The sequence below is a fragment of the Aureobasidium melanogenum genome (assembly GCF_000721775.1).
Source record: "Aureobasidium melanogenum CBS 110374 unplaced genomic scaffold scaffold_8, whole genome shotgun sequence".
NCBI lineage: Eukaryota > Fungi > Ascomycota > Dothideomycetes > Dothideales > Saccotheciaceae > Aureobasidium > Aureobasidium melanogenum.
Window position 1 is genome coordinate 806,681 of NW_024470060.1, and position 20,679 is coordinate 827,359.

Here is a 20,679-nt window from a genome sequence, read left to right on the forward strand (position 1 = left end):
TTAGCGCGGCGTTGGGGGTTTTGTGTACGAGGAGGGTTTCGTTATTGCCAGAGTTATGCCACATTATGAGGGGTGTATCAGTCTTGTCCCAGGAGGATGAAGTCACAGAGTATGACGAGACCTTGTTGATGGAAGAGAAGAAACCAAATGCATTTACGCTCAATCCTGTCTAATATTACCATATCCTGTCCATTTTCGCAAGCAGCGACCTTGTAGCAAGCACAGCCACTCTATCATCTACTCTCTACGCTTCTTGCCCTCCTCCATGTATCCAAGTCTAGCATCACTCTTGCCGCGACCGTGCTTGGAAACCATAGATCCCAAAAGAGGATCTCTGCTCACACGTTCAAGGTTCTCTTGGTAGCTTTCAAGAGCGTGTGCTGGTGTGTTGAGCTTCGGCCAGTTGACCTGCTTGCTGTTAGCGCTGTTTTCTAGAACCTGTATGAGACTGAAAACACTTACGTAGAGACCTCCATGTGAGGTGATGAATCTAGCAGACCAAGCAGCACCGACAACACAAATAAGAACAAAGATTCTCAATGGCCAGACAGTAGCATCCGGCAAACGGCGTGTAAACAGCGAAATGAAGATGAAGAAAATGCAGGCAGCAAGGATGTAAGGCAGGGCCTGTATGAGCACTGGTCTGGTATCTGCAAACTGATGTGCTGATCCCAAGCCTGAAGGATCGGGTGCATAGGTGCCGAGGAAGAGATCAAAGGCGTCTTGTCTGGGTCCGTCGAGGAAGTTGTTGCAGACGTAGCGGGTGATGGAATTGTTCAAGTCTTGCAGTGCGCCAGCGCGTGTTCTTTCGCCAGTACGGGTAAAGTCTGTCTTGAGAGCACCAGTGCCTGAGTAAGACTTGCTGACCACATCTGCATTGTCTGCCCAGACATTACGGAACAAATGCTCAAATGCAGCGTCCTCTTGAGCGTTCTCTCCTGCCTTCAGAATGCCGACATCAGTCAACATGCGAGTAAGAGTGAAACGACCAAGCATGGATTGAACAACGTTGGTGCGGTCCAGGCAGTCCATGCAGTTGGTACGAACAACAGCACTCTGTTTGCTCAAGACTTGCACACCACCGCTTGGCTTGTCAACACCACGGAAGTATTCTCCTTTGATCAGACCATCCTTGAGCTGGTCAAGAAGCAATTGAGCACGGTGCCACTTCAATCCCTTGGTCTCGTTGTGGAAGTCAAAATAGACGTAGTGCAACTTGTCAAACTCATGTCGGCCGCCTTGAGGCTCGAGGATATGGAACTTTTCTCTCGTCGCGCGATCAGCTTCGGTGTCCTCTGCGGGGTTGGACACGAGAAGCTTGACCATGTCTTCATACGCCTCCTTGACTTTCTGCTCACGACCCTTCTGATTGACAAGGTTGACCAAGTAATTGTCTCCATAGAGTTTGATCTGTTCGTCAAAGTGGAGCTTTGCAGCGTGCACAGCAGATTGAACACCTCTGATTTGCAACTTAGGGGTGTACTTAAAGGTGTTGACCTCAGCCCAGTAGACTGGCACACTGCCTCTGGTTTGAACATATGACAAGACTTGAGTCTCTCCGCCAGGGAGTTTGTTGTTGGAGAAACCACCATCGCCAGCAAAGGTTGTCATTCCACTTGAAGCATCGTCATTCAGAATGACAATCTGTTCAGTCTCGTTGAAGTTGGAAGCATGACCTTGTTCATCCAGACCACGGGAAAAATAGCGAGTACCAGCGCGGTGTCTTGAACGGCGAGTGATGAGAATGAAAGTCATGGGAGCACTCTTGACTGAAGTGTTTGTGATTCTGAGCATACCGTACATGACGGGAAGGATGTAAGGGTCCATAGCAGGCTGACGGCCAACATTTTGACGGCGGGCTCCTTGACCTTGACGGAAGTTGATAAGATCGGTTTGGATAAACTTGTTCCAGAAGAAGCGATCATCAGCTCTTGCCCAGATGGGAGAGTTTTGGTCAATTTCAGCCTGTCTTTGGAAACTGTTGGTGAGATCAAAAGTGTATGAGAAGAACAGAGGGCTGGTCTTGAGAAGGGTGTTGACTAGACCAAGATAGATGTCCTCATCAGGATCGCGAACTTGTCTCTCGCGCAGAGGCAACAATTCAGTAGCGACAACTCTGTAGATTTGGTGACCCTTGATTCTGCCCATAGCCTGGGCTTTTGTGATTACGATAATGTACTTGTCTGGGAGACATGAGCAATCAGAAAGGACAAGTAGCAACAAGGAAATTGACATACCAAGACGCAAGCTGATGATACCGAGAATACCTTGAATACTGGTAACTCTCTGACCACCCAATAGTTTGCCATCGTGAAGACGAATATCACCAGATGGACGCTCTATCACAAGTGTAGGGGCTGATGGGGAAGAGGGAGATGAGAAGGCATAGTGGGTGGAAGAAGCGTGGACATTGATGTCACGAAAAGGAAGAAGAGCACTCATGTTGCTTTGGTTGGTAACAACAAGAGAGATAGACAAAAGACTTGTAGACAGATGTCGACGCTGGTGTTGTCTCCAACCTCAAATGACGCTGGTTGTGTTTCGCGGCGGGCTCAGCCGGACTTATGGGGTCCAAGCGTGCGTGATGGCACTGGGCGTAGGCTTGGCGGGGCCGTTGAAGGTTTGAGCAAGCAACGAGCAAGATTGGCAGGCGCAGGCAGGCAACGCAGCAGGAAAGGGAAGGAAGGAGCAGCACCGAACTTCCGAGCCACCGACCGTCGGCCGTTCCAGCAGCAGCCAGTCGTCAGTCGTCGCCCAGCGGGCCGTCGTCATCTTCCAGTCTCCAGTCAACAACTTGATCACTTCGACTTCACCTTGTTGCTGCTGCTTGTGTTTCGCTCTCGACTCTAAAGAATTTCGACTTTGCATACCGCCTTTTCGTCTCCCCACGCTACCCACCCTATCGCGCTCCCACCGCACTCGCGCACGCCAACCACACACCTACCAACCAAACATGTCTGCCCGCCAGCAGCAAATGGGCCGACCAGGCGGTGCCCGCTTCGCTCAGTTCAAGCTTGTCCTTTTGGGTATGTCTGATCTCCACTCCGACACGCTTCGAGACCGTATGCTGACCATGCTCTCACAGGTGAATCTGCCGTCGGAAAGGTGCGCAATCGCTTTCAAATCGAACCAACCTCCAACAGTCCGTCTAACACATAGCAGAGTTCGCTCGTCCTCCGTTTCGTCAAGGACCAGTTCGACGACTACCGAGAATCCACCATCGGCGCCGCTTTCCTCACCCAAACAATCGCCCTCGATGACACAACCACCGTCAAATTCGAGATCTGGGATACCGCAGGTCAAGAGCGCTACAAGTCTCTGGCCCCCATGTACTACCGCAACGCCAACTGCGCCGTTGTAGTCTACGACATTACTCAAGCCGTACGATGACCCTTACACTTTCCGCCCGCAATGCCCCATTAACACACCCATACAGGCATCCCTCGACAAGGCAAAGGCTTGGGTCAAGGAGCTTCAACGTCAAGCCAACGAGAACATTATCATCGCCCTCGCCGGAAACAAGCTCGATCTCGTCACCGAAGAGCCCGACAAGCGTGCTGTACCCACCTCCGACGCCGAACAATATGCCCAAGAAGCTGGTCTGCTGTTCTTCGAAACCTCGGCAAAGACGGCCGAGAACGTCAAGGAACTCTTCACCGCCATTGCAAAGAAGCTCCCTATCGAGCAAGCCACTCAGAGAGGCATGCGCGGTGCCCCTAGACCTGGTGTTGACCTCCGACCTGAAGCTTCCGGAACACAGGCTGGCCAGGGCTGCCAATGTTAAACGACTACTTGATTACCTGCTTTTTCTCAGATTCTCCCCAGCAAAGACGTCACGGATGCGAGGTGTGGTAGGTATATACACACGCACGGCACAGTTCATGGTGGATACTGCCTCTTTTCTTCGAATATGAATATGAGAGGGCGTTTGGTGCATATCTGGGCTTGGGGGTCTTTTTCCATCTTTATTTTCCTCTGCATCTAGTTTGTAATACCGTTCTTCGACTGATACCCTTGGCTATTTCTCAATCCTGTCACCTTTGTTCCATTGTTTTGTTGAACCATTGGAAGTAGCTGAGTGAACGCGCTGCCTTGTTATTGACCTTGACAGTCCAGTACTCAGATCTAATCCTAGAGAAGTTGCGATGGCGTTGTGAACGTCTTGACTCTCCGGCGCCAAAACTCGACTAATAATCTTAATCAACGCCCTTAGCATTCCTAACCTTTGCAATTCAAGCATCAAGCATGATGCTCTTCCGCTCCCGAAATGTAGCAAGGACAGTCGTGCGTCCTGAAGCATGCAATCACCTATCTGTTGCTTCTTGCTGATGAAAGTGAAGAACCGCAATATCCGTCATCATGCCTCGCCCACCAATGCCAACTTCTTTCACGCCGCTGCGAAATTCGTCAGTCTCGTCTCTGCTCGATCCGATGTTGTTGCTGATGTATCTGAGCAACAGTCTCTGCCTACAAGATCTCCCAGACACCGTCCGAGCAGTCTGCGCAAGAATGCCGACCCTGAAGTCACCATCAAATCTCTAGTGATCAAGGTCTTGCAAAAGCAGCAAGAACTCTCCAAATCCCAATCAGAGATTTTGAATAGTCAACACAGCAATTATCACACTCTACTCGAGATAACCGAGAACATGCAACACACAATCAGCCATATCCAAGCGGTCAAGGAAGATGTACAAGTCAGTGACAAGATTGCCTTTGCTGCAGGTTTTGGTTGCGGTCTTCTTGTTTTGCTGGCTATCTGGCTATCTCCTTTTGGTGTAAAAGATAAGGATGACGATGCTGACAAGTAATCTGCTGTTTTGGTTCACGAGTATGGCTCCAAGCGGTCTTGAATCTTTCAGCACCGACAGGTCTACACAGACAGACATTTGTCTCAATATCAGGGCTTTGGCCATGATTAATAGGTGCTCCAGAACGATACATTGTCACTACCTTGTAATTTGTATCGTACCAGTCACGAACTCAGCTTAATCTGTAAAGGCAGCTGACCCGACAAAGATTCATGGTCACAAGCAGTATGAACAGATCACAATGTTGGTGGTGTGATTCGGAGTAACGACCATACCACATGGTAATGATGTAACTAATGCTAACAATCACTCGCAGCTTCTAGTTCGAGGCAGGAGCCTAGAATTCTCGGTCACTCAACATCCTTATTACTCGACGTTGGCCTACCCAACGATATTCACACTCACTTCACAAGATAGCCTCGAAATGATAGCCTTGATGCAGCAGCTCGACGACATCAGCCTCGTGCATTGACTGCTGTTCTTAATTCACATTTCCATTATCTTGAGCCTATGTCCAGCACTTACTCCTACATCCATCGACGTACACCTATGCCAACCTAGCAAGCCTCAGTCACATGTGTACTTTCACTCATCCTTAAGGCGGGCGTGATACAGCGATTCGGAGCTGATGCCCGTCGATCGTCTTTTCACCTTTTCGACTGGTGCCTATTGATAATCAGTATCGATATTGCGACACGTCCTCTCGCTCAACATCTCCTCAGCCTTTCTACGTCTCCCAATCGTGATGGCCAAGCCACAACCACACACCATGGCAGTCCTCATTTTCCCCACTCGGTACGAAAAGACCAGTGATGGCTGGATCCGTCAGCCCGACGACCAACAACCTACCAGTCTTCTCCATCAGCATGTGCTCGAAACGAAGGACAAGTTCGTCATCAGTTCATTCGACGCCAGTGTGATGAAGTTGAAGATCACAGCTGGCATGAAATGTGACTACATTACCTGGGAATGCACTCATGATCCAAATGCTTTCAAGTTTGAATTTGTTCCGAATCGCGGTCGCGACCGTACTCTGGAAACTCGCTTTCAAGAAGGCCAAGTTCAAGTCTGCTTGAAGCACAAGTGGTTACCTATGGTTGACTATCTCGAAGCAGAGTCGAAGAAAGATGAGTTGAATCCAAACAACCGTACCCGCTGCTGTTATTACGATTACAGAAATGAAGCTCTCGAAGCTCAACGCAAATGGTGGGCTGCAAACAACAAGTTCTTCCCTTTGCTTGAGTTACCAAGTGAGTTGAGAGAAGAAATCTACCGCCATGCCGCTCCCCAAGACGCCATCGAACCATATGCCCGTCATCGTATGCGCGGCCGTAGCATTTCACACATCAGTGATCGTAACAACATGATCCCAAATCTACTCAGATGCAACAAGCTTATCTCCCATGAGATGCGAGCATACATGTTCCGACATCTCCCTCTACTCATCAACCACGAACGATTACTCAAGAAGACTCTACGCCAGAATCTCTACTTCCCTCGCAACTTGCTTACCAACCTCACTCTCGCCCTTCCCACTCATCGGGATTATGTCGAACTCTTCGGTCTCAATGCCAGAGATATTATCATTAGCGAAATCGTCAATATCAAAGGCAAAGGTCCAACAGCTTCCTCACTTTCTCGCGACCAATTGCCTTGCATCAAGAAATTGGAGATCACCATCCCATCCCGCGACGTACTCGATCGAACCTACATAAACTTCTGCCATACCAACGCAACAACCATGCTTCTCGAAATTATGTATCCCTACATCCAAGGCCACCCCATTATCCTCACTGGCATGATCAAACACTGGCAAAAGAAACATTGGGAACACGTATTCGCTCAAGCCCACAAAGAATTCGAAGAAAGCATCGCTGATACCGAAGATGGTGGTGTTGGCATCACACAGCAGGATCTGGATGTTTATGAGGGCAAGGCGGAACTCAATGAGTATGACGAAGACGGTAAGTGCTGTGATTGCAAGCAAAATTGCTGTTTACTGCATTTTGATGAGGAGGTGGAGGAAGAGTTTGTGTATCATCTCCCGTTTGAGTGTCGTTGTGATCCTCCTTGCTTCTATGGCGAGTGGACTGAGGAAGATCGCATCAGGGATGAAGATGAGAAGTGAGTGCAAGGATAGGGCTCGCGAGCTTTCTCCGGGCACAGGACTTTTGGATTCTGGATGACAAGGAATGGCACGATCTGAGGAGACCACAAGGAAAAGAAGTCATCGGTTGCAGGAAGACGGGCGATTCGGAGACAAGGACTTGCGCCTTCAAGAAACAATACGCCATTTGAGAAGCATATTGGAAGAATAGTCAGACCGGAATCTCGGAGCATGGAGGGGGACAAGCAACCAAAAAATATGTTCGATGGAAGCATTCCTTGACTTTCATTGAATTTTTGAATGATGAACAAGGCGGGGAGGAGAACCAAGAAGGGGAGACTGGAAAGCAACACCTGAGCAAAGATCGGGCAAGAAGCGAGAAAGAGACAAATGGAGAGAGCAAATCAAGTATCATATCCATCCAAATCCAAATATCATAAACCTATTCATTGAGTCCAAAAAAGGTCTTTTCCTCTAATATATCCCTGATATTCACAAAGTGCTACGTTCGAAGCTCTCGATAAGCTCTCGACTGCCGAAGCATATGGGCAAGTTGATTTGACCATCATTGCAGATTACCATGTTTTGCCAGCCAAAATCGATCTGTGTTTTCGGTCAAGAGGGAGTTGGGTAACCGCGGTCGTTCTCTCCGCGCTTTTCGAACGGTCTGGAACCATATGTATGATGATGCTATACCAACCTTAGCTGTAGCTTTACCCCACGTCAAGGATGATGTATATCAAATAGCTACCTATGCTTACCCCTCTTACGACCTTCTCTTTCTTGTAAGCACACCCATTGCCTTCTATAAAATCAGAATCTCTCCTGACACGTAGAGCTCCAGATACACATCTCACAAGACCCCAGACAACAAAACAAAAAAGGCGTCAATACTATACCATGGCACCATCACCTCAAAGAGCAACAGCAACTTGTTTCTGCGGCACTGTTCAATTAGAACTGGTATATTCGCCCTTTTACATTTCCCTTTTCCTTTTCCCTCCCTTTCTCTTTTCAATAGCTGACCATCTTTTGCCACAAACACAGCCAGTCGAAGGCCAAGACCTCACCCAAGTCTTTGTCTGCCACTGCCTCGACTGCAGAAAACTGACCGCCAGCGTCTTCACCACCGCCTTCGTCGTCAAAGACTCTTCTCTCTCCCACCTCCGCGGCGAATCCTCCCTTGGCACCTATGCCCGCTCCTCCACTATTGCCAGCGGCAACACAATGACAAACTACTTTTGCAAGGACTGTGGCACGCTGATGTACAGACGCAGCAGCGGGTTTCCCGGGTTGAGTATTACGAGGGTGGGTACTGTGGATGATGTGAGTCTGCATGACACAAAGTTGAAACCTAGAGTGGAGATTTGGTGTCAGAGTCGGGTTGCGTGGTTTGGGGGTGTGGAGGGGATTAAGCAGAGTGATGATCAGGCTGCTTTGTAAGAAGGGGCAGAGGAGAGGTATAATCTTGGAATATTGAGATGGAAATTTTGGAACGACAAGAGAGGGGATGGTATGCAGCATGGTCTATTTGGAGTCAGCTGTGCAGAGCCATCTATCTAAGGGGGTATCAATTGGTATAGTTCTCAGAAAACAGAAAATCGCAGAAACAACACACATTGGTCAAATCAATCCATAGCATCCAGACCTTCACCCTCACTCTCCGAAACCATGACACCAACAAGACACGAATTCAACATGCCCTCCCAATTGACCCAGGGATGCACCTCCATAAACAACTTGGTCCCGTCTTTTCCTGCAGCCCGGAGTAACTCTCCTCTACCTCCAGGATGAAAAGGCGCATAAGGGGTAATGTTGTACACCTTGCCGTTGTAAACACTCCACGCATCATTTCCCTTTCTGCCATTCTTCTCTGCTAGCATGGAGGGTGTAACTCGTGTGAATGAAGAAACATTGGACAGGTTCTTGGATGCAGCTAGGGAGGCCCAGTCGAGAGGGGAGTATCCGGGAGCGAGTTTTACCTTGCTGGAAGAGGACTTTGGCGTGTCGATTCTTGGGGGTGGTGCGCGGGCTTGAGCGGCGGCGGAGAGGGGTGGTTGTCTGGCAGGGATGGCAGGGACACCGAGGTTTGAGCGGTTTGGTCTTGAAGGAGGTGGCATGAGAGAGGAAGAGTTGTTTGCACGTTGTTGTGAGTTGGGAGCTGGGAAGGAGGGTGGTGGCATGAGTGATGAAGGCGCTGTTGGTTGTTTTGGGGAGGGCCTTGGAGGCGGAGGCATGGCGCGTTGTTGAGAGTCTGCTGCTGGGAAGGAGGGAGGCGGCATAGTGTCTTTGGTGTCTGGTTCTTGCAGGTTGGTGTTGGACGAGTCGAGGTTGAACTCGGGGACAGCGATTGAGGGAGCGGCGGGCGTCGCTTGGGGAGTTCTTTGGTCGTCGTCGCTCTCCTCTTGGACTTTGACTTCTGGTTCCCCTGTGTCTGCTTCCTTCTCTTGCTTGACTGCCGCCGTACCGTCGCTCTTAGCCTGGCTCTTCTCCTTGTCATCGTCTTCTTCGAGGGTCGCCTTGATCTGTTTCGAGTCGGGAGGCGGAAGGAGAGACCATGACAGGCGCCATGTGTTTGGTGGGTGTCGATGTATCAGAAACGTCAAGGACAGAATCAGCAATGAAATGCCCCAGACCGCCATCCTCTTGTTCTTGTGTTCCGAGTCGCGAAAGGTGAATGGCAGGAATCAGAAGGCGGGAGTGAGCAAGTCGCCAAGGCCGCTCTCCGAAAAACCACCCTGATGTCATGAAACCATCGAGCTCCAACAGCAACAAACATTCTCTGCTCAATACAAGCCATCATGTTGTCGCGCGCTGCTCTCTCTCGAGCTGCTGCTCTTCTCGTTCGCACAAAGCCCACGACTGGCTCAAGGCCATTGGGCACGCTGTCACGCCCTCGCTACGCCGCCACGCCCCTCCAGATCCGCAGTGCCTCACACGTAAACAACTTCAACAGATGGCTGTCGACAAAGTCTGCTGCCGATGAGGCCATTGAAGAGATTACTGAGCTATACTCGACCGCTAAAGATGAGGTACGCATCACCAACACCCCTCAGTGAAACAGGAACTAATACTCTACCTCTACCGAGTAGTTCGAGATGGCCATGGAGGAGACCGAGAACAAGACTATTTACGCCGAAGCCGACCGTGAAGCTGCAAGAGAAGAATTGACAAAAGTTCAAGAAGCATACAGAAGCATTGTCGAGGGTCCTGATACCGAACTGGCAGACGAGGTCAAGAGAAGAATTGGTCAGAGGATTCGCGAGTTGGAGGCTGGTGTCAAGAACATGGAGGACATAGCCATGAACCAGGACTAGTTTTATATTATAAAAGACATGAGAACCTGCACCATGTCAAGATGAATACACGACACTAAATATCTAGAGCTCGTCCTTCTTGACTCCAGCAATGCTGACCAGCTCAGTCTCGAATACTGCAACCTGTTAGTCATCTTTTACTATCCATGCTAGACACAGCTGTCACATACCTAGCACACTGTTGGCAGGGATGGGTCCCATGCCTCTGCTGCCGTAAGCCCACTCGGGTTGGATGGTCAATGTGCGCTTCTCGCCAGGGCACATGTCGAGCACTAAATTCATTCACATCAGCAACCATCTCAGTCTCAATCATGTTCAAGAACTCACAGCCTTGGTCCCAACCCTTGATGACCTGTCCCTTGCCGACGTGGAAGCTCAAAGGCTGCCCTCTGTTGTAACTGGCATCAAACTCCTTGCCACCATCCTGAAGGGTACCGCGGTAGTGAACCTCGATCTTGTCACCTGTTTATTCACCCCATCAGCATCTGTTCATTGGCCATATTCTCTGCACAACCCACCCGAAACGGTCTTGCGGGTACACTCAACAGCCTTGTCGACTTGAATGTCCAGAGGCTTGTTCAGAGCCGAAGCTGCTGAAGCGAAGAGAGCCAATGCGCCAGTCAAAGTGGTGAACTTCATTTTTGCTTTCTATTCGAATGTTGAGAAATCGACTATGTAATGCAGAAAGTGTTGCAAGGTTGTTGTGTTTCAGAAGTTGGAGACGTGGAAGCTTGCGATGAGGCACAGGAGTAGCTGATATTGTGGCTGGATGGTCATTGTGGCGGTGCATCTTGTTGGAGTTACCACCCTGCTCTTTCATTTAGTCATCTCTCAAGACATTCTTCTACCCGCCATCCTTGAGCTATTATTCATGCCCGTACACCATCTCAAGCCTATTATTCATGATCAAAAGCTTGCCTACGGATCATAATCTCCACACCTCTTCCAGTCCGCATCGCTGCTCCTTCAAAAAAGACAAGATCTTCAAAGGAGCGCCCTACATGCCGCACAAGCCATGTTGAGGCTCGGCCACGACTCGCCAGAACGACAGAAGGAACTGTGCTGCCGACGTGGGCACATGGCATTGATCAACCCGCTAGCAGTAAAGAACAACAGCCTTTGACGCCGTCCAGCCGATCTCAACTACGACTTGAAGAAGTAGTCTTGGTCGTCGGTATTGCGACGGTGCGAGGTGCTTGGGAGTATTCTGAGAGTCTTCAGCTCGGAGCTGTGGCCAAGCTCCCCCAAGATCGGTCATATTCCCGGAGGATTCTGACAAGACTCATGGTCACGATTTCCAGGCTAGGGCAAAAGGTAGGGCTGCCATTGGAGAGCATCACAACAAGTCCAAGGTCGCCATTTTTGAGTCGTCAAAGCTCCTTGACTCTTGTCTCGACCGAGATGAACAAAGGGAGCCACGCAGGGTCTTGTTGGTGTGCCTAACCGAACTGCAGACGCCTCCTACTTGATTTCGCATCACAGCTCGCCCACACACTCCCGTACCAGAATTTCCTCGTTGCTCGTTCAGCTCTAGATCCAGAAATGGACATTGAAATGCCCCATCGAGTTCGGCCGAGTTGTTGTTCTGTCAAATGAGAAGACAGAGCCACAAGCAACTGTCGACTTGCCGTGCCGCACCGTCTCGAAACACGCCTCTTGACACTATGTTTGATGATTTTCTTCGCGACGAGGTCATCGCCTGCAGATCAGTATTCCCCCATCATCTTCCTTCCAACACGTCAGCAGCCAACCTCAGCTACTCTCTACTCGAGCGCACGACTCATTGCCTTAAGGTTGACACGCCGATTGTTCGCAGAGAATGGTTAGAACATTTCAACGAAGGTGGTCAAATTTCCAGAAACCCCAAGACCTGGCGTCCAAGACAAGCATTCTCGCCGTTTATTGGCTCGCCAGCCTTGCCCTCTTTTACCCCTCTCTGACCCCATGTATTTCCCCCGGAGCGAACCAATACATAATCAAAATCCAGCAATAGGCCACGGCATAATATAGATTGTGATCTAGTCGCGTAAATTCCGCGACTCGCAATACTCAAGCCACAGAAGCTTACCATGTCTAGACTTTGCTTTGACTGGACCTTTTCCAAGGGAAGGATTGGAAGGATTGGTCTCAAAGCTGAACCTTGCGCCTTTGGGCGGGACCATGTCTGTGGTTGATGAGATTTTCTGACAGCCGATGCGCAAGCAATGCAGGTTGCAAAAGTGGTAGCTGCTTCGGCAAGGTACCAACCTAAAAAGTCTCAAGTTAACTTCCGCTGAGTCGACGGACTCGACGGGTTCGTAGATCAAGAGGTCGATCCATTCAAGGGACTGTTCCAGGTATGTGCACGAGGCCAACACGGTGGGCTAAATCCTTCGTCGCTGAAAGGCGACTTTATCACACGCGGCCGATAAAGTAAGAGACATGTGCCACCAATGCCGACCCCAGTTCAAAACTTGCCGACCGCCTTTTTCGTTTTCCAGCTGTTTGGAAAGACATCTGGACTACTTGTTTCTTGGGGATCCCTTACAAGTATTGGAACAACGACGCATCCTGCCACGTACCCTGGTTACATGATCTCACTTGCGGGTCGTCTTGCTGACTGATTGGCCTTTCGGCTTCCCGCCTTCCCTCTCTTTTACGAAGACATCTCAGGCGTATCGCGCGAACACCAAGACAACATTTCCAGGCATGGTCAGAGAGATTGAGGTCGACCCGTCAACGGGGCACTACCCTTCCCCCTACAGCTTGACGCCTCTTGGTCCAGTGCTCAAAGGTGGTCTCATGGCGCCAGGTCTGCTAGGACTACTATCTGTTATCACCACAATGGGTCTCTTGTCTTTTATTGTATACCGCTTCTCGACATGGAGGCGGCACTACAGGACTTATGTCGGATACAATCAATACGTCGTAAGTCCAGAACCACATCATGGTGTTTTCTAAAGATCATGCTAACAATGGCTTTGCTCTAGGTATTGTGTATGAATCTGTTGATCGCCGATTTCATACAAGCCGTATCTTTCCTCTTCTCCTTCCATTGGATTAGGAAAAATGGAATCTTTGCACCTACTTCTGCTTGCTTCGCGCAAGGCTTTCTCCTCAACATTGGCGATTTGACTTCTGGGTTCTTCGTTATGGCTATCGCCTTCCATACTTTCTACACCGCAGTCAAAGGCCGTCGTATTGGCCATGTACAATTCATCGTCGCTGTGGTCTCGGTGTGGACCTTCGGCTTGCTTCTCAGCATCATTGGTCCAATCGAATACAGAGACCGATACTTTGTTCGTGCTGGCGCCTGGTGCTGGGCTGGAGAGCAATACCAGACCGATCGTCTCGCTCTGCACTACCTCTGGATTTTCATCGTTCAATTCGGCACAATCATTATCTACGTCTTCATCTTCCTTCGACTCAGAGCAGCTGTGGCAGCTGTAGTGCCATCTGTCAGAGTCCAATCCAGCAGCTACGCAAAAGTCGACCGTGCAGCCAAGTTGATGGTTCTTTACCCCTTGGCCTATATCGTGCTCACACTCCCACTTTCCGCAGGCAGAATGTGGAGTATGGCACACCACGAAAAGAATCTTCCCGATGCCTATCAATGCGTCGCTGGAGCTCTGCTTGCCAGCTGCGGTTGGGTAGATGCTTTACTCTACACACTCACCCGCAAAGCCCTCATCAACGGCGGCGACTCCAACCGACGCACCCGCTCCAACAACAATGCCAAATCCAGCAAAGACGCCACCACCAGTCTCGACGACATGCACGGCTCCATCCTCCAAACCCGCACCATCACCGTCAGCGCCAACCAAGTGTACGCTCTCGACACCATAATCGATGACGAAGATCAACACCAGCGAGGCAGGAAATCGCAACTAAAGCATCACGCTAGCTATAAAAAAGGCTTTGGAGACAGAAAGGGACAGCATTCTCCTACTGGCAGCTTGGACCCTATCATCAGTGGTCATCATCTAGGAGTTGGAGGTGAGAAGGTGGGGAGTGAAGTCAAGGTTTCAAGTCGGGTTGTTGCTGCTGATGCAGAAAGTGAGGGCAGTAACGTGTCGCGGAGGTCCAGTTTTGACGACGGAAAACCACCGCATGAGCGATAAACAAGGCTCTTGTCAGATGCGCTTTGCCGACCGCCAGTCACTTTTTATCTTTCTTTTGTAATTATTTTACTTCTGAACTTCGCTTTTGTAAATAGCAAGTTACACACGCCCCAGAGATACCATTCTTATTCAGTATATACAATTATTCTTCCATGGACAGTCATAATACCTTGAGACACTCAATCTTGTTCTGCTCCCCTCCCCTTCTCCTTGTTCGAGGTTATCTCTTTGTGATGTCTTATCTCTCGACTAGGGTCATTCAGTCTCGTTGATACTTGAAGAAGTCGGCCGAGAGAGCATCTACGAAGATCCACAATCGCCTTTGTGCTTCCAGGAGGGCCATCTACCCCAGATCTGGTTGACTGATGAAGACAACAGAAGGCCGTCGAGTCTGGCTCTTGTCAAATGACAGTCAATGAACCATATTGCATGAAGTGATGTGATCGAGATATGGCAGGTTCAAAAGCAGGCGCAGTCGGCGGAGCAACACCCAGATAGGAAGGTCTTGACGCGATGAACGAATGCCCAGACTGTGGAGAGAGTGGAGAGCTTGGACAGCGGCATGGACCATGCGAACGGCTTGAACGTCACGAGCGAAGCGGCCGCCTTGGGTCTGCGACTTGAGAGGAAGGCACTCCAGGCCTCCAACTTTGCCTCCTTGCTAGTTCAGTCGTTCCTTCCTTATCGCAGCTCGTTCAAAATCGTGTCGCTTCCAGAAAGGCACCGAAACGTAGTGGCATACCTTCCTCAGCTGCAGCGACCCGCTCAAAGATAGAGCTGCGCGTATCGACGCCAAATCCAATTCATTCGCCAACAACTCGCGTGCCACTCGCGTCTGCTCTCTCACCATGAGAGTGCTCTGGCTGGCCGCAGCTGCCCTGCTTTCCTCGGCAACAGCATACAAGACCAACCAGTACCAATCCGACTTCTCCAATTCACTCGCCTCGTCAACGCCCTTCTCAATTTACGGAGACCGACCAGACGATTGCCCGCCATGCTTCAACTGCAACCTTGACGGCTTCCAATGCCACCAATACGCCAACTGCACGAAATCCAGTGGCAAGTGTTCCTGCCCTTCAGGCTTCGGTGGTGAGGACTGCTCTCAGCCGCTATGTGGTTCACTGGCAGAAGGCCACAACAGACTGCCTCGTCAAGGCCACGACTGTGAGTGCAACGATGGTTGGGAGGGTATAAACTGCAATGTCTGCAAGACAAACGAAGCTTGTAACGCCATGATGCCCGAGGGCAATGGTGGCGTCTGTTATCGCGAGGGTCTGGTCGTCAATGAGAACTACCAGATCTGCGACATTACGAACCGCAAGATTCTCGACACACTCAAGGAGAAGAAGCCTCAAGCCACTTTTTCCTGCAATGCTGAGCGCGCAGAGTGTAACTTCCAGTGTATGTCTTCCGTCTCTACACTGTCACATCCTCTCGCTGACATTTCCTCAAAGTCTGGGTCGACCAGGTAGAATCCTTCTATTGCGCCCTCGATACGTGTACCTGGTCCTCCAAAGCCGAACCCAATCGCAACTCGACGTCGTACCATTGCGAGAACATCAAGTGTCGCTGCATCCCAGGACGTATGCTTTGTGGCGAAGCCGACTCTATCGATATTGGAGACTTCCTGGATGAAGAGATCAAGGGTCCTGCTAGTTTCTCGTCTGTCTCGACTGAGGGTGGCAGCGCATCGGATGGAAGCAAATTTCAGGAACCTGCCATGAACGACCTCATCTCGAGCGTCTTTGGAGACGACAGCATCACCCTCAAGTGTCATTCTGGAGAGTGTCTGTATGTTACCGACGTCCCTGGTTACGAGAGACCTGTCAAGAAGATCAACACACCACTCATTGCTGGTGTCATTGCTGGCTGTGCGCTGTTTGTCGTCGCTGTCATTTTGATTGTCTGGTTCCTCTCGCGCAGAAAGACAAAGTATGGTCCTATTCACCTCTCCGATGACGAGGACGACTTGAACGCCACTCTTCTTGCCGACCACAAACCCGCCAGTCTCTACTTCGAGAACGTCTCGTATGCCCTCAAGGGCAAGCAGATTCTCACCGACATCCAAGGTGCCGTTCATCCTGGTCAGCTTATGGCCATCATGGGTGCATCTGGTGCTGGCAAAACCACCTTCTTGGATATCCTGGCAAGGAAGAACAAGCGCGGTACTGTTGTTGGAAACTTCCTGATCAATGGAGAAAAGATCCCCGACAACGAGTTCAGAAGTGTCATTGGCTTTGTTGATCAGGACGACACCATGCTGCCAACCTTGACTGTACACGAGACCATCGTCGACAGTGCCATGCTCCGCCTGCCCAAGGAGATGAGCTACGCTTCCAAGCTGCAAAAGGTCGAAGACGTTGAAAGACAGCTTGGCATCTATCACATTCGCGACCAACTTATCGGTTCAGAAGAAGGCAACGGACGTGGTATCTCCGGTGGTGAGAAACGCAGAGTCGGCATTGCCTGTGAGCTTGTCACAAGTCCCAGCATCCTTTTCCTTGACGAGCCTACAAGCGGCCTCGATGCGTTCAACGCCTTCAATGTCGTTGAATGTCTTGTCAACCTCGTCAAGACATATAACCGAACCGTCGTTTTCACCATCCATCAGCCCCGCTCCAACATCGTTGCACTTTTCGATCAACTAGTCCTTCTTGCCAAGGGCAGAACCGTTTACTCTGGCCCATTCGGCAATTGTCAAGCTTACTTTGACAACATTGGCTACTCTTGTCCTCCTGGTTTTAACATTGCAGATTACCTTGTCGACTTGACAATGCACGCTAGCACTGTCCACCCTCAAATCCCCGAAGACAGCTCTATCTTCCGTCAGCCCATTGGACGCAGCACCCGTGCAAGCAGCGCGGTTGCCGTCAAGTCTGTCCCGAGCGTCTCCAACTTCAGTGTCGAGCAAGGAGGTTCCATCACATCAGACTCTCCGCTCAGACCCAAGAACAGCCGTACTGCATCAATCAAACAGCAACAGGATAGAGCACTTTTTACTAGAAAGCAATCGTCACGGGAGCCGCCCGCAACTGCAAGCACCATTCGCTCCGACGCTTCTTCTCTGGAAAACAGCTTCGAGAACACTCAGCAATGGCTCAAGATGAGAGGAGTTCAACAAGCTCACGATGATCCTAATGGTCTTCCTCCTGATGCCGAAGGAGTCACCAACACAGATCTTGACAACCTCGTCCAAGCCTTCGCCGATTCTGATGTCGCAGCTTCCATCCGGGATGATATTCACAACGCCATGTCTGAAGCAGCTCAGTCGCATGGTCAAGCTAATGGTGCGGCTAATGGCGGTCCTGTTCAGTCTACTGTCAAGGGCTATCGCAAGACTGGTATTCTCGGCCAATTCGTCATTCTGTCCAAGCGTACCTGGCGCAACTTGTACAGAAACCCCCTGCTCATGCTCACACACTATGCTATTGCTATTTTGCTTGCTGTCTTCCTCGGCTTCCTCTTCTATGGTCTCACCGATGACCTGAAAGGCTTCCAGAATCGTCTCGGATTCTTCTTCTTCCTGCTCGCTTTGTTCGCATTCAGCACTCTGACTTCTTTGACCGTCTTTGCTCCAGAACGTCTCTTGTTCGTCAGAGAGCGTGCCAAGGGATACTATTCTCCCCTGGCCTACTACGCATCAAAAGTCGTTTTCGATATCGTTCCTCTCAGACTCATTCCTCCTGTCATCATGGCAGTAATTGTCTACCCCATGACTGGTCTTCTACCTACGGCCGCTGAATTCTGGAAATTCATGCTATTCGTTGTTCTCTTCAACCTTGCTGCGGCTACAGTATGCTTGTGCATTGGCATCGTCATCAAGAACCAAGGTGTCGCAAACCTGGTTGGTGTTCTTGTCATGCTGTTCAGCTTGCTTTTTGGCGGCTTCTTGCTCAATCACGAAACTATTCCCAAGGGTCTTCGTTGGTTGCAATCCGTGAGTTCCTGTCTCCATGCTGTGTCCTGTAACACTATTGACCCCCTCCCAGATTTCCATCTTCCACTACGGATTCGAAGGCTTGATCGTCAATGAGGTTCGCTATCTTTCGCTCATTGACCACAAGTATGGTCTTGACATTGAGGTACCTGGTTCGGCTATTCTCAGCTCTTTCGGCTTCAACGTTCTTGCACTCTGGAATGATGCCATCGGTCTTGCCGTCTTCTGTGGTGTATTCTTGGTGTTGGGATATGTGGCAATGCATTTCTTGCTCGTAGAGAGAAGGTAGTGTAATGTCTAGTGTCATGATGGCATATGGACTGTGGGATAGACTTTTCTGTTTATCACTTGTGTAGTACTTTATTGTTCATAGCTGGTTTCTCTAAGAATCAGGATTTTTCCTCTTTGGCATTTCTTATGTCAAGTGTTTTTGCTTGGCCCCTCTTTATCGCACGTAAAGCAACATGAATGTGTTACAAAGACAGCTAATCAGCAACTGCCACCAAAGCGGAGATTTCACAACCAAACAGATTCCGAGGGTGAAGCAGAGTGTGTTTCTTTGGCTTTTTTTTTCCCTTTCACTACCGCCTGTTACCTGAAACAGATGCAATATGACGTTTGCCTCGTGAATCTGAATCGGTTAGTGCTATAAGCGCAAGCGCTTGACAGCACATGCATGCATGCAGCCCGCGCGGTATAAAGATCTCGGGCATCACCGCCTCCAGCTTCATGTTGCAGCACTTTTTTGGTCTGTTGCGAACTTGGAATTTGACTTGACTAGATTGGCTCTCACCTTGGACTTTGACTAGATTGGCTCTCACCTTGGACTTGTGTCTTGCGGTTGCAGTGAAGTCTGCATCTTTCTTGAGTACGCCTTTCATGGGCTGTCGAACTTGAGAGAGATATTTTTCACTGGTGTGTGGTGTTCATTTGAGGATCGCGACATCTCTCACGATCGTCTTCAACCGCCGTAGCTCATCCTACCATCTCTCACAACCAGGAGGACTTGTCCAGGAAATCAAGACGTCGCAGCAAAACGATCGCACTCGAGTTTCCACGAGCGGCTCACAGCTTCTTGGTCACACGAACAGCAGCTGTTAATACTTTGATCTTTCCCGATTCTATCCACCCTTCGACAAACAAGGATCTCCCTCCTTCTATCCGATTCCACCAAATCTTCAATTTCGTCCATCAAAAAAGCAGCCCTACACAACTGTTTAATCTGCAGCCATCAAAGACATAAAAAGATCAACAAAAACCCTACGAGCAAAGTATACTTTTACTTGACAAACGGACTCGAACAACTATGCCAGGCTCCCACGATCTCAGCGTGGAGAATTTGCGGTTGCATGAACGTAGTGTGGAGAAGGAGAGATTTAATGTTAGAAGTGGTTATGTGGTGAGGACTGTCACTGAGGCTACTACGACAAGACCGCCTGCAAAGCCTACGAGTGTTGTGAGAGAGACGAGGAGTGAGAAGGCTGGAGCAAAGGCAGGATCGAAGGCCGCGTCAAAGGCTGGATCCAAGGCAGGATCGAAGGCTGGGTCGAAAATTGGACCAAGGGCGGGATCGAAGACAGGATCTAAGGATGGTTCCAAGGCTGGATCGAACCGAGGAGGAAGCATCGAAAAACAAGACAACGACAAGGAAGTTTTGATCGTCACAGTCATTGAAGAAGAAGAAGAAGAGCAAGACGAAGCCGGAAACCTACCTCCCAAAGCTCCTTCAACAATCCACACTCGAGTCAGCAAAACTGCTTCTGCAAATCCTCCAGCCTCTGTCCATCCCTCGCATCACTCGCATCACTCTCATCACAGCACCCACAGCAGAAGATACGATCTCTACAACATCCCCGTTGGTATCCCACTTCCACCCGGCTTCTCCAAGGTACCAGAGATCAAGGAGATGGATGGTTTTGATGCAAAAGATAGAGAGATGGCGTTGGTCAAACTTCCTTCTCTTGCTGCTGTGAAATCTACTTCCGGAATACTGCCTGAGAGGCAAGTTGCGAAACGATTTCCCACACCTTCGCATGTTAGCAGCAGCCATCACAGCAACAGCAAAAGCAAAGCCTTGGATAACGGCGGTGGGGCTGGACGTAGGGATCAAGGCAGGTGGAATGAGTATGACAGAGGAGATATGATCTTTGAGGAAGTAAGAGAAGTTACGAGAACAAGATATGTGGTCAAGATGCCGGAAGATAAGATTGGAGAGTGGAGGGTCTGAGGGATGGAAGGGGTTGGGGAGGGGAGACAGGCGGAGGCAGAGGCGGGAGGAGAGGCAGAGACATATACGGAGGAGGGAGAATATTTGAGCTCGGGATTTTGTTGCTTTGAGAGATGGCGGGTAATGGATGGGGAGGATGGGATTCAAGGGACGGGAGAAAGGAATTAAGGAGAGGTCTTGCTG

At 50.0% G+C, this 20,679-nt stretch overlaps 11 protein-coding genes across 11 annotated transcripts; 8 read left to right on the forward strand and 3 right to left on the reverse strand.

Annotated features, from left to right (window-relative positions):
* Positions 1 to 237: 237 nt before the first annotated feature.
* Positions 238 to 2,442, reverse strand: M437DRAFT_65596 (uncharacterized protein; the record flags this gene model as incomplete). The annotated part of the gene is made up of 3 exons (XM_041024611.1): positions 238 to 408; positions 463 to 2,183; positions 2,238 to 2,442. 3 exons carry the CDS (start codon positions 2,440 to 2,442, stop codon positions 238 to 240), a joined length of 2,097 nt encoding a protein of 698 aa, XP_040880677.1.
* A 511-nt stretch (positions 2,443 to 2,953) lies between these two features.
* M437DRAFT_47260 (ras-domain-containing protein) lies at positions 2,954 to 3,784 on the forward strand (the record flags this gene model as incomplete). Its single annotated transcript, XM_041021422.1, has 4 exons — positions 2,954 to 3,026; positions 3,086 to 3,105; positions 3,163 to 3,381; positions 3,437 to 3,784. The coding sequence occupies 4 exons, from the start codon at positions 2,954 to 2,956 to the stop codon at positions 3,782 to 3,784; spliced, it is 660 nt and encodes a 219-aa protein (XP_040880678.1).
* A 514-nt stretch (positions 3,785 to 4,298) lies between these two features.
* Positions 4,299 to 4,808, forward strand: M437DRAFT_84023 (uncharacterized protein; the record flags this gene model as incomplete). The annotated part of the gene is made up of 1 exon (XM_041028027.1): positions 4,299 to 4,808. One exon carries the CDS (start codon positions 4,299 to 4,301, stop codon positions 4,806 to 4,808), a length of 510 nt encoding a protein of 169 aa, XP_040880679.1.
* A 769-nt stretch (positions 4,809 to 5,577) lies between these two features.
* M437DRAFT_84024 (uncharacterized protein) lies at positions 5,578 to 6,936 on the forward strand (the record flags this gene model as incomplete). Its single annotated transcript, XM_041028028.1, has 1 exon — positions 5,578 to 6,936. One exon carries the CDS (start codon positions 5,578 to 5,580, stop codon positions 6,934 to 6,936), a length of 1,359 nt encoding a protein of 452 aa, XP_040880680.1.
* Positions 6,937 to 7,815: 879 nt separating this feature from the next.
* Positions 7,816 to 8,358, forward strand: M437DRAFT_74890 (uncharacterized protein; the record flags this gene model as incomplete). Its single annotated transcript, XM_041026320.1, has 2 exons — positions 7,816 to 7,878; positions 7,963 to 8,358. The coding sequence occupies 2 exons, from the start codon at positions 7,816 to 7,818 to the stop codon at positions 8,356 to 8,358; spliced, it is 459 nt and encodes a 152-aa protein (XP_040880681.1).
* A 185-nt stretch (positions 8,359 to 8,543) lies between these two features.
* Positions 8,544 to 9,557, reverse strand: M437DRAFT_46470 (uncharacterized protein; the record flags this gene model as incomplete). The annotated part of the gene is made up of 1 exon (XM_041021278.1): positions 8,544 to 9,557. One exon carries the CDS (start codon positions 9,555 to 9,557, stop codon positions 8,544 to 8,546), a length of 1,014 nt encoding a protein of 337 aa, XP_040880682.1.
* A 462-nt stretch (positions 9,558 to 10,019) lies between these two features.
* Positions 10,020 to 10,232, forward strand: M437DRAFT_46802 (uncharacterized protein; the record flags this gene model as incomplete). Its single annotated transcript, XM_041021328.1, has 1 exon — positions 10,020 to 10,232. The coding sequence occupies one exon, from the start codon at positions 10,020 to 10,022 to the stop codon at positions 10,230 to 10,232; it is 213 nt and encodes a 70-aa protein (XP_040880683.1).
* Positions 10,233 to 10,295: 63 nt separating this feature from the next.
* On the reverse strand, positions 10,296 to 10,871 carry M437DRAFT_84027 (uncharacterized protein; the record flags this gene model as incomplete). Its single annotated transcript, XM_041028029.1, has 4 exons — positions 10,296 to 10,348; positions 10,403 to 10,504; positions 10,560 to 10,694; positions 10,751 to 10,871. The coding sequence occupies 4 exons, from the start codon at positions 10,869 to 10,871 to the stop codon at positions 10,296 to 10,298; spliced, it is 411 nt and encodes a 136-aa protein (XP_040880684.1).
* A 2,085-nt stretch (positions 10,872 to 12,956) lies between these two features.
* M437DRAFT_28680 (uncharacterized protein) lies at positions 12,957 to 13,909 on the forward strand (the record flags this gene model as incomplete). The annotated part of the gene is made up of 2 exons (XM_041019142.1): positions 12,957 to 13,139; positions 13,202 to 13,909. Coding segments are annotated over 2 exons (891 nt in total), but the record flags the coding sequence as incomplete, so codon positions are not given.
* A 1,271-nt stretch (positions 13,910 to 15,180) lies between these two features.
* M437DRAFT_47077 (uncharacterized protein) lies at positions 15,181 to 18,558 on the forward strand (the record flags this gene model as incomplete). The annotated part of the gene is made up of 3 exons (XM_041021381.1): positions 15,181 to 15,733; positions 15,787 to 18,269; positions 18,322 to 18,558. 3 exons carry the CDS (start codon positions 15,181 to 15,183, stop codon positions 18,556 to 18,558), a joined length of 3,273 nt encoding a protein of 1,090 aa, XP_040880686.1.
* A 1,017-nt stretch (positions 18,559 to 19,575) lies between these two features.
* Positions 19,576 to 20,496, forward strand: M437DRAFT_65604 (uncharacterized protein; the record flags this gene model as incomplete). The annotated part of the gene is made up of 1 exon (XM_041024612.1): positions 19,576 to 20,496. One exon carries the CDS (start codon positions 19,576 to 19,578, stop codon positions 20,494 to 20,496), a length of 921 nt encoding a protein of 306 aa, XP_040880687.1.
* Between the last annotated feature and the right edge of the window lie 183 nt (positions 20,497 to 20,679).